This window comes from Myotis nattereri, assembly GCF_964212035.1.
Source record: "Myotis nattereri genome assembly, chromosome: 2".
NCBI lineage: Eukaryota > Metazoa > Chordata > Mammalia > Chiroptera > Vespertilionidae > Myotis > Myotis nattereri.
In genome coordinates this window covers 160,915,038-160,927,207 of record NC_138076.1, presented here as the reverse complement: position 1 = coordinate 160,927,207, position 12,170 = coordinate 160,915,038, and the positions used below count along the sequence as shown (strand labels likewise).

Genomic DNA, 12,170 nt, shown 5'->3' with positions numbered 1-12,170 from the left:
TCCCAGCTAACACTCAGAGAAAGGATTTTCAAATGAGAAAAAGGACACTATCTATAAAGGCAAAGAAGAGAGGGAAGAAACAGGTTGCCAGTTACATATTTATAGAAAGATAATCCCCTGGCTTTAAATAGTTATGTACATACAAATATCAACAAACTTAAAAAAATACAAACCCTTGGATCATAAGGGGCCTCCCAGGAACCCCTTTATTCTTTCCCCTCACCCAAGGGCAGAGGGCATGAGTCTGATTTTTTTAAAATTATTAGTTTGGCCATCCCTGCAGAAACAAGCATGAAGTTGGACAGTTACCCACAAGGTGACAGAAAAAATTCAGAGTTCCCACTCTCTGAACTCTATCTCCTATAATTAGAGTTACATGCTTTCTTGTTCTGTCTTTTAACTAGTATTGGGCTAACTAGTATATTCAGGAGGGAGCCCTGAACTGGGTCAAGAAATAAGATAGACTCATAGTTTAAAAAGAGGAGGGAAAGTCATCTGCTGTAGAAGCAAAAGACAAGACAAAGGCATACAGACCCTAGGGAAATACCCAGTTCCCACACTCCTCTGGGAGATACTGTCCTGCCCAGGTCCATGCCCTAGGTTCTTTGCTGTAGCCACCCCCTATTTCTTTGGTATTGTCAGAAGACCAGATTCAGTTCCTGGGTACCGGTGGAGGAGGGAGAGTGGTTCTGGGGCTTCCTACAAGTACTGAGTGAACAATTTGAGCTTAAAAGTTTCCCTTTTTAAAATATTTAAAAATAAATCAAACTCCATCCTATGCTGTACACAGCCCTTTTGACTCCCTGACATTGATTTGAGGAAAGAAGAAAACAAGTGTCAACGTTGGAAGGGCCTCCTCACTTTCTTCCGCCTCTTCGGTTTGGCTTCTCCCTTGGGTACTGTGCTGTTGGGCTTGGAAGCTCCGGTGGCCCCAGGGCCAGGGTGAGCTGCAAAGAAGTTCCCATTGGACATCTGTCCCGGGGGTACTTGAAAGATCCGGTTCAAGAAATCCTGAAGGTCAGCAGGAGGGGCATCTGGAGTGGCTCTGAAAGGAAAACAGAAGAATAATGAGGCAAGAGAGATTCAAAGTCAAACACAGGTAACTATGTTAAAGATATGTTGAGTCAGTTACCAAACTTCTTTTTTTTTTTCTTTTTCTTTTTTTTTTTATATTTTATTTCTTACAGAGAGGAAGGGAGAGGGATAGAGAGTTAGAAACATCGATGAGAGAGAAACATCAACCAGCCGCCTCCTGCACACCTCCCACTGGGGATGTGCCCGCAACCGAGGTACGTGCCCTTGACCGGAATCGAACCTGGGACCTTTCAGTCCGCAGGCAGACGCTCTATCCACTGAGCCAAACCGGTTTGGCTACCAAACTTCTTAAAGGGTGAGACATCTAGGTGTCCTAAGCACCATATTCAGAACTAGAATAGTGGATAGATTATTGAAAGAAATACCACCTACCTCTGTCGCCCACTGGTGCCTGGTATCCGAGAACCAAATGAGATGTGATAGGGGACTCTATGAGTATCTGGGGAGATTCCTACTCGCTGACATCCAGCCCACTCTGCACACATGAGAAAGAATTAGCTAATACATCATATAAGCATATATGAGCCTGTATTTCTACAGAACAGAAGTGTACCTGTGATGTCATACACCTTTCCATCCATCAGTGCAAAGTAGGTGATCTTGAGACCCAACATACTTGACTCTGCCCAAAAGTCTCCTTCTTCAGCAGGATGCAGCCTATTACACTCAGCACAGTATCTGGCACTCTTAGGTTCCCGGTCCATTTCAAACCTCCTGCAACCCAACAGAAGGGCAATTCCTTAATAATTTGTCAAGCCTGTGACATTTCTGTAGTCTCATTATTATGTGTTATTACATATGCCTATGCACACCCTTCTCTCAATCTTCTATCTTAAAGGTAAAAAATGTCTTTTAAAAAATATATATTTTTATTGATTTCAGAGAGGAAGGGAGAGAGAGAAACATCACTGATGAGAAAGAATCGTTAATTGGCTGCCTCCTGCACGCCCCATACAGGATCAAGCCCGCAACCCAGGCATGTGCCCTGACCAGGAATTGAACCATGACCTCCTGGTTCATAGGTCAATGCTCAAGCACTGAGCCACACCCACTGGACTGTCTTTTTTTTTTTTCTTACTAATTAGAATCCCCAATCTCTTTACAATATGACAGAAGTGGAAACCCAAGAGTTCTTTTACTCACCATTTCTATCCCACAACTACCAATAATACAAAGAAGGTCTTTGGCTTCCTAAACCCTAAGCCAGTGATGGCGAACCTATGACACGCCTGTCAGAGGTGACACACGAACTCATTTTTTTGGTTGATTTTTCTTTGTTAAATGGCATTTAAATATATAAAATAAATATCAAAAATATAAATCTTTGTTTTACTATGGTTGCAAATATCAAAAAATTTCTATATGTGACACGGCACCAGAGTTAAGTTAGGGTTTTTCAAAATGCTGACATGCCGAGCTCCAAAGGTTCACCATCACTGCCCTAAACTGTGGCTGTTACATTCCTATTTCATACCTGTGCTTTCCCTGGCATCGACTGCACATCATAGTATTCATCGCCTCTTTGAGGTCATCCTGCAGCTTGGACAGAAACTCATTCACTGACCGGCTCAGCTCATTCTCTGCCATTCGTTTCCTAAGAGAAGAAAGGCTTTATAAATCAGAGGGTATTGAACAAGCTATAAAAGGAGACAGATCTGTTGGCCTCTTAAAGGCCTTTTGCCTACTAGAAAGACAAGCAATTTTCTCCACCTGAGAGGGCATTCACCCGCAACTCTAGGGACCTCTGCTATTGAAGATTATTCATTTACGCCACCTGACAATTTCCTAGCTCCAACTTACATCTCATACTCCTTTCGCCTTTCAGGATTGCTGACAATGTCCCAAGCTGCCCGCAAAACCTTGAAGGCCTCCTCAGCCCGGGGATGATGATTTTTGTCAGGATGAACCTACCAAAACAAAGAGAATTCATCACAAATCCATTCCAAACCTCTCCCCATCTTGGGTCAAAACCTTATGTTAAGTGATAGCCCTGGCCAGTGTGGTTGGGTATCATCCCATGCACCAAAAAGTTGCTGATTCAATTCCTGGTCAAGGGCACATGCCAGGGTTGTGGGCTCAATACCCAGTAGGCAGCATGCAGGAGGCAGCTGATCAATGTTAGCTGTCACATTGATGTTTCTTGCTCTCTTTCTCCCTTCCTCTCTAAAAAAAGTCAATAAACTATTAAAACACACACACACACACACACATACAAATCATGTCAAATGGCTCTTTTTCACTCCCTTTTGGAGAGTCAATATAGTTTTTTAAAAAAAGTTAAATTCTTTATTGTTTAATATATTACATGTCTCCTTTTTCCCCCATTGACCTCTCCCCAGCCGCTCCCACCCCCCAGCACATAACCTCACCCTGCTACTGTCTGTGTCCATTGGTTATGCTTATATGCATGCATATAAGTCCTTTGGTTGATCTCTTACCCGTCCTCCCCTACCTTCCCTCTGAGGTTTGACAGTCTGTTCGATGCTTCTATGACTCTGCATCTATTTTTGTTCATCAGTTTATGTTGTTCATTATATTCCACAAATGAGTGAGATCATGTGATATTTATCTTTCTCCAACTGACTTATTTCGCTTAGCATAATGCTCTCTAGGTCCATTCATCCTGTTTCAAATGATTAAGAGTTCTTTTTTACAGCAGTGTGATAATTCCATTGTGTAGATGTACCACAGTTTTTTAGTCCACTCATCTGCTGATGGGCACTTAGGCTGTTTCCAAATCTTAGCTATTGTAAATTGTGCTGCTATGAACATAGGGGTGCATATATCCTCATTGGTGTTTCTGATTTCTTGGGATATATTCTAGGAGTGGGATTACTGAATCAAAAGGGAGTTCCATTTTTAATTTTTGGAGGAAAATCCACACTGTTTTCCACAGAGGCTGCACAGTCTGCATTCCCACCAGCAGTGCGCAAGGGTTCCTTTTTCTCTACATCCTCGCCAGCACTTGTTCGTTGATTTGTTGAGGATAGCTATTCTGACAGGTGTGAGATGGTACCTCATTGTCGTTTTGACTTGCATCTCTCAGATGATTAGTGACTTTGAGCATGTTTTCATGTCTCTTGGCCTTCTGTATGTGCACTTTAGAAATATGTCTATTTAGGACAAGCATGTCAAACTCAAAGGCTAACATGGGCCAAATAAACAAGGTTTAAGTTTATGTGGGCCACAAAAAAACACACAGAAGCTTCAATTTTCATAGAAACATGCTGAATACAAAGGGCTGAAATAAATGAGTAACTGTTAACATAAAATTTGAACATTTTAATAAAAATTAATATTTTTTCTTGAACATTAATTTACCAGACACTGAATAACTGCACAAATTAATAAGTGTAATGCAACTAAACCTATTTTTCTTGTTCTCTGAAAGTGAAATATTTCCTGTTGCACACACCAAACATTTATCTTCAGTTTCCATTGTCCTAGGAATTGTATCGGCAGATATTGCTACAACATATTTCTTATATTTTGCTGCCTATGGATTCTTCTAAGATTTTTATGGTTTCCTGTCTTACCTTTATGTCCTTTGTCCACTTTGAGTTTATTTTTGTGTATGGTGTAAGTTGGTGTCTAGTTTCATTTTTTTGCATTTATCTGTCCAAATTTCCCAGCACCATTTATTAAAGAGAGTGCCTTGAATCCATTGTATGCTCTTGTCTCCTTTGTCAAATATTGAGCATAACGGCTTGGGTCAATTTCTGAGTTCTCTGTTCTGTTCCATTGGTCTATATGTCTGTTCTTGTGCCAGTACCAGGCAGTTTTGAGAACAGTGGCTTTGAAATATAGCTTAATATCTGGCATTGTGATCCCTCCAACTTTGTTATTCTTTCTCAGGATTGCTGCAGGTATTCAGGGTCTTTTTTTATTCCAGATGAATTTTTGGAGAGTTTGTTCCAGGTCTGTGAAAAATTGGTATGTTAATGGGGATTGCATTGAAGCTATGAATTGCTTTGGTTAGTATGGACATTTTAATGATGTTGATTCTACCAATCCATGAACACGGTATATTCTCCATTTGTTTATATCTTCCTCTATCTCTTTTTTCAATATCCTGTAGTTTTCCGAGTACAGGTCTTTTAACTCCTTAGGTAAGTTTATTCCTAGGTATCTTAATTTTTTTGTTGCAATGGTAAATGGGATTTCTTTTCGTTTGTTTCTCTTTCTGTGAGTTCATTATTGGTGTATTAAAAAACCCCATAGATTTCTGGATGTTAATTTTGTATCCTGCTACATTGCCAAATTCATTTATTAAGTCTAGTAGTTTGTTTGGGTTTTTTTAAATATATTTTATTGATTTTTTACAGGGAGGGAGAGGGATAGAAAGTTATAAACATCGATGAGAGAGAAACATCGATCAGCTGCCTCCTGCACACCCCCTACTGGGAATGTGCCCACAACCAAGGTACATGCCCTTGACCGGAATCGAACCTGGGACCCTTCAGTCTGCAGTCCAATGCTCTATCCACTGAGCCAAACAGGTTAGGGCAAGTCTAGTAGTTTTTTGATGGAATCTTTAGGGTTTTCTATGTGTAATATTGTATCATCTGCAAATAATGACAGTTTTACTTCTTCTTTTCCAATTTGGGTGCCCTTTATTTCTTCTTCTTGTCTGATTGCTATGGCTAGCACTTCCAGTACTGTGTTGAACAGGAGTGATGAAAGTGGGCATCCCTGTCTTGTTCCTGTTTCTGATAGGCTTTACGTGGGGGTGATGCTGTATTGCTTTCCGGAACTGATTGGCCCCTCTTCAACCCAGTCCCTGAGGGCTCTTTGGGGCTATTCAGAGTCTTTGTTTCCTTGGGAAAACTCCAGATGTGGGCCAGGTGTGGCATTATTAGCTGTCTTGAGGCTGCTGGCAGGAGCTGGCTCTTCAGGAGAAAAATGGTTTGGAAGGTCACAAATGTCTCAGTGCCAGATTCCTGGTCACCTCTCCTGCTCTGCTTTCCTCACAGCCTCTCCCCAGGCCCCACAAATCACCTCTACCTGCATCGCAGCCTCAGGTGACTGTTTGTAATTGAAAGGTCCTATGAACTGGTTTTATTGAAGACAAACAAAGGCAAAACATTCAAGAGACTGTGAGTTTCTCTACCCTGCCCCCATCCCCGGAATCACGCTGCTTGGGCAGCTCTTCATGCCACCTTTCTGGGTGCAGCCTCTCTCTGCCGTGGACTTAGATCTAGATTCCCCAACCGCCAGCAGCCCTGTGGACTTCTTTCCACAGTCGGATGTTACGCCTGTCCCCAAGGGACATGGTCTTGGTGCAGTGCAGCTTCCTCCTGACCCTCAGCCTGGTGGTCGCATGTCTCTCTCCAGCCCAGATCCCTGATCCTACAGTTCTTCAGGCGTCCTCTGCCCCTCTTGGCTGCTGTCTCATCAGCTGTGTCTAATTCACCAATTCTGGCTCTCCAACTTAGTTGCTTCTTCCTTTTTTTTTTCCCTAGAGACGGGGTCTCGCTATGTTGCCCAGGCTGGAGTGCAGTGGCTATTCACAGGAGCCATCCCACTACTGATCAGCAGGGGAGCTTTGACCTGCTCTGTCTCCGACCTGGGCCGGTTCACCCCTCCTTAGGCAACCTGGTGTCCCGTCCCCCCCCCCCCCCCCACGCTCCCGGGAGGTCACCATATTGATGCCGAACTTGGTGCGGACACCCGATTGGCATAGCGCACTACAGCCCAGAGCTCCTGGGCTCAAGCGATCCTCCAGCCTCAGCCTCCCGAGTAGCTGGGACTACAGGCGCGCGCCACCGCACCCGGCTAGTTGCTTCTATGTCAGTGGTTCTCAACCTTGGCTGCACATTAAAATCACCTGGAAATCTTTTTAAAATCCTGATTTCTGGGCCTCATCCTCCCGAAATTCTGTTTTTTGTTATGGGCTGGGGCTACAACATTAGTAACAAAGAAACAGAATTTCCGGAGGATGAGGCCCGGAAATCAGGATTTTTGAAAAGATTCCCAGGTGATTCTAATGTGCAGCCCAGGTTGAGAACCACTGAATGCTCCAGGACAAGCGCAGGACACGTCTGCCTATTTGGCCGCCATTTTCTCCTCTCAATATAGCTTAATAATTGCTCTGGCTCTGGAGAGAGACCTCTGTTCAAGTCACAGCTCTGTCACTATTAGCTACATGACCTAGAATATTTTATCTATCATAGATTGTTGGGAGTATTAAATGAGAATACATGTGAAGAATACATCACAGAATCTGTACTAGGGTGATCCACCATCCCAGTGCACCTGGGATTGTTCCAGTTTTAGCAGTGAAGTTCATGTCTCAGGAAAGCCCTCAATCTCAGGCAAACAGGGATGGTTGGTCACCCTACCTGGCACATATATACTAATTCCTCACATTTAAACTTTATTGTCAGTTATAAAATAAGAGTTCCAAAGATGTTACATTCTCACTTTTCTAACTAGAAAATTCTCATATCTACTCAAAACTTCCTACAATAGTTTGCCTTTCTGTCCCAGAAATGAAATAGCATATTATGATACAGGCTTTTTATTCCCTTTTCAACCTTTCTCCAAGACAAACAATAACTTCTCTTCCTACTGCTTATGATTCCCATCCTCATTCCTCCAAAATACAGAGATAAAGCTGGTCTCTTGACTGATGCCAAATAAGCAGAATGCTGTTAAATCTCCCATATTCCCAGGCTTATTGAACAGCCTTGTAATCATGGTCACTCTAGGGCAGCGGTTCTCAACCTGTGGGTGGCGACCCCTTTGGCGGTTGAACGACCCTTTCACAGGGGTCGCCTAAGACCATCCTGCATATCAGATATTTACATTACGATTCATAACAGTAGCAACATTACAGTGATGAAGTAGCAACGAAAATAATTTTATGGTTGGGTCACAACATGAGGAACTGTATTTAAAGGGCCAGAAGGTTGAGAACCACTGCTCTAGGGCCTAATAAGGGCAGTGAGAGATTCTATAAAAGAACCTCACTGACACACTGATGGAAAACAAGGGGGATTTCTGGGGTGTGAGGCAGGGTATTGAGGACTGGGTAACTTAACATCATCTCTACTCCAAAGAAGTAAGTTGAAAATGATATTTTTTTGGGAGACTGATATTCCACAAACGAGGATATCTGCTAAAAAAGACATGAAGGTGAGAAAAGAGCTCTACTATTAGTAACTATTTGAATGTAAGCACTTGTTCCCCACTCTAAGAATATCCCAGGCTATCAACTAAGGGGCATGCATTTCCCACCAAATTAATTTAGTCCTCTTGTAAGTTGCAGGACTGGTACTTTATTGTGCCCTGAATGGTTAATGGAAACCATGGTTGCCCATTCCTTTGGTGTCATGCAACTGTTGAAGTAATCTGCACACTGTGATATTGTACCAATCTAGTTACATACATTCGGTCAAACAGGCCACCTGTGCAATTTACACACATTATTTATATTCATAATATAGTTTCACTTGTACAGAAATAGAATCATCTAAAAATAGAAATCTAATATTAACTTCTAATAGCAATTTGATTGCATACTTATATTAAATCATTTCCCTCAAGCATGTGGTGTATCACAACTCCCACTCACTTTTTATTAATAAAAGCAACCATATTTTCTTTTCCTTTTTTTATTTATTTTTTAAATATATTTTATTGATTTTTTACAGAGAGGAAGACGGATAGAGAGAAACATCGATAAGCTGCCTCCTGCACACCCCCTACTGGGGATGTGCCCGCAACCAAGGTACATGCCCTTGACTGGAATCAAACCTGGGACCCTTCAGTCCGCAGGCCAACGCTCTATCCACTGAGCCAAACCAGCTAAGGCCATATTTTCATATATGACATACATTTGCACATATTTCTGATTTTTATTCCATTTTCCTTCCCTTTCCCACTCCGGGTTGCTGGTCTTTTTTTTAAAGATATTTTTATTGAGTTCAGGAAGGAAGGGAGGGGAAGAGATAGAAACATCGATGATGAGAGAGAATCATGGATCAGCTGCCTCCTGCACGCCCCACACTGGGGATCAAGCCCACAACCCGGGCATGTGCCCTGACTGGGAATTGAACCGTGACCTCCTGGTTCATAGGCGACGCTCAACCACTGAGCCACGCCGGTCAGGCTGGGTTGCTGGTCTTGAAATAGCTTTTCTTTCACCTGGTCCTGGAATAATCACTCACAAGCACTCCCCGAACTGTCCCATACTAGGTCCACACTTGCCATTCTGGGACAGATGGTTGAATTTCCCTATATTCAGAAACACCCCTCATTTGTTCAGGGAGAGGAACTGACAAGTTTTCTGAATAGACCTCTTCTCCACCCTGGCAGAGGGACTTCAACTCAGCATTTCAAAGTGAGTGAGTCCAACATTGCCTGATATACCAATTCATTTCTTTTCATTAAGGAAAAGAATCTCACCCAGCTGGTGTGGCTCAGGGGTTGATCATCGACCTATGAACCAGGAGATCACAGTTTGATTCCGTTCAGGGCACATGCCTGGGTTGTGGGCTCGACCCTCAGTTGGGGGCATGCAGGAGGCAGCCGATTGATGATTCTCTCTCATCACTGAGGTTTCTATAGCTCTCTCCCTCTATCTGAAATCAATAAAAACATATTTAAAAATAAAAAAGTTCTTATGACTCTTTTCTAAGAATTAAAGTTACTCTTCAGCTTAAAGTTGATTTTCTTCTCTGCCTTCCCTTTATTCTACTCTCCCTAAAATTAGGAAATAAAATATAGGCTCAAGATGGATAGGAAACGGGGGGGGGGGGGGGGGAAGGATACTCACCATTACTGCCAACTGCCTATAGGCCTTCTTCATTTCAACATCTGATGCTGTGGCTTCAACCCCCAAGACGTGGAAAGGGTTTAGCTCATCTTCAGGAACCCCAGCCATGGTCAAGAGTCGAGTCACTTCCTCTTCAGGCTGGTAATAGCGACCACTAGCTACAGGCGCATTCTCTTGTCCGTTAGTCCTCTGTTTGACCCCAGGCAACTCCAGCCAACCCCACTGAACCATTCTCACCATCTGCTGCCATGGCCTGCTCTCTCTCAGCACAATCAGACAACGCTGCAAGGTGGGAGAATCCAGCCAAGAGAAGAGCCAGGTGACTTTAGCCCTCCAGCCTAACCGGTCACCCAGTCTCACAAGAAACTGCCAGGCCACCTGCAGACAGCCCAACAAGAGGGCCAGAGCCAGAAGCAGCAAAGCACCCAGTAGCCGAAGAAAACGGGTGAATAGCCCTGCCCCATAGCAAAACCCCTGGTTCAGAAACTGGAACATTACCTGGGCCCAGCCACCCAGTCGCCCTGCCCAGACTCCTGCCCAGACTCGAAAAAGGTCCAAATCACTGCCTTTCAGCTGCCTGCATGCATAGATGAGATGGCCACAACTTTCCACATACTCTCCCACCAATACCAGCAGTTCGATCAGCCACCAGAAGCCTGCTTGTCCGAGCTGACACAGTTCTTCTGCTCCCCATAATCCCAAGCCTCTGCGCTTATCTGCCTGACTTCGTTTCCGGCCCAGCCGATGTCGACCAGGGGACCTGGGGTCCCTGCGTCCACCCTCCCAGGTATCGTCCTTGGCTGCAACACGGTGCCGCTGTCTCCGGGGTGGAGGTTTCTTTCCACTGGGCACACGAGAAAAATCACTGGGGAACTTGGGCTCCTCATCATCATATTCCTCTTCCAACTCTTCATGTTCTCCTAAAGCTGGAGACATACAATGGTGGCAGAAGTTGCTAGAAGAGTGATCTCCTCCCCCGGAGTAAGGCTCTTCAGGGATTCCAGGGGTTCCCTGGCAGGTGCAAGCAGATGGAATGGAAAGAAAAGAAGGGTTTTCATCCTCCTGGTGCCCAGCCTCATTCTCTCTTGAGAGTTCCTGATCCACTCCTGACTCTTCTTCTGAAGATGCCTCACTCTGATCAGGGTCCTCTCCATTTCTAGGGGGTCCTGGACCCCTTGGGGGGCCATGGCTTGGATCCGACCAGTGGGCTGGGTTTGGGGGCTGTGTGTACTTAGGGCTAGAGTGCTTTGTGAGGCAGCGGGTACCATTTGGAGCAGGCCTCGCTGAGTCCCTGAGTCCTGAGAATGAAAGTATTTCAGGGTCCAGAGAGGGTCCTAAAGTCCCGAGCGAGGCACCACCACTGTGGTGGGCTCCACACGACTGTCTTTCTCCGGGGTGCTTCTGGGCCATGACCCCCTGGCTTCCTGAAGATTTTAGGTCACAGCCATCATTGTAAGTTCTAATGCCTGTAACAAAGTATCAAGTTGGGTCAAGGATAGGTCCAAGAAAGGGGTTAAATTGAGACTATACATAGTATATAGAATGCATCCACCTCCCTTGCCTTCCCAAGTTCTTTGGGGGCATTTATTACCTCTAGCAATAAGCCAATACTACTTAAACCACAACACCACTCCCTGCCCCCTCCCTCCAACTCCACCTAAGTTTTTCTTCTCTCCCCGAAAGCTACAGCTCTGAATCCGGAAAAGAGGGAGGTACTGCAAAGGGTGTGGTCCTGGGATCACTCTAGGGAAAAACGGAGAAACGATCGGAAGGGAGGGCTGTAGGCTGCCTGAAAAGGGTGGGGACCCTGCGGCCCTTAAAGAAAACCTGGAGGCGGAGCTTGGGGTTGCCCCTAAGACAGACAACCAGGGAACCCTGAGCCTGGGCAGACGGGGAGAAGGTAACGTACCGAAGAGCGGCGGTAACTCCTCCCCCTCGAGCTGCTGGGCCCAGAGCCAGGGGAGCTGAGAGAGCGGCTCCCCCGGCTCCGCCTCCCGCTCAAGCTCTGCTTCCGCCTTCCGTCCCCGCCGCAAACGCCGACCTCCGCCTACTTTCACTTCCGGGGTCACCACGGAAGCGACAAGAAGGAAAAGAGAAAGCGGTTGGCTGAAGCGCGAGCCAGTCTAGCGAGCCGTGTGTCAAATCAGGAGGCGGTCCTGGGCGAGCGCGGGTGCCGCCCCTTAAAGGGCCCTCTGCTGCGGCCCTCCGTGTGCTGAAGTAGAATCCCTGCAAGTTGCACCCCTGGAAGCGAAGCAAGTGGGTGCTGCAGCAGCGCCTGCGGTCTGGGGACAGATTC

General features: G+C 45.1%; 1 protein-coding gene across 1 annotated transcript; it reads right to left on the bottom strand.

The window, feature by feature from the left end:
* Positions 1 to 84: 84 nt before the first annotated feature.
* DNAJC14 (DnaJ heat shock protein family (Hsp40) member C14) lies at positions 85 to 11,899 on the bottom strand. The gene is made up of 7 exons (XM_081084427.1): positions 11,784 to 11,899; positions 9,875 to 11,340; positions 2,896 to 3,002; positions 2,570 to 2,689; positions 1,649 to 1,809; positions 1,468 to 1,570; positions 85 to 1,045 (listed from the first exon to the last, which is right to left on the bottom strand). The coding sequence occupies exons 2-7, from the start codon at positions 11,282 to 11,284 to the stop codon at positions 838 to 840; spliced, it is 2,109 nt and encodes a 702-aa protein (XP_080940553.1). The 5' UTR covers positions 11,285 to 11,340; positions 11,784 to 11,899; the 3' UTR covers positions 85 to 837.
* Between the last annotated feature and the right edge of the window lie 271 nt (positions 11,900 to 12,170).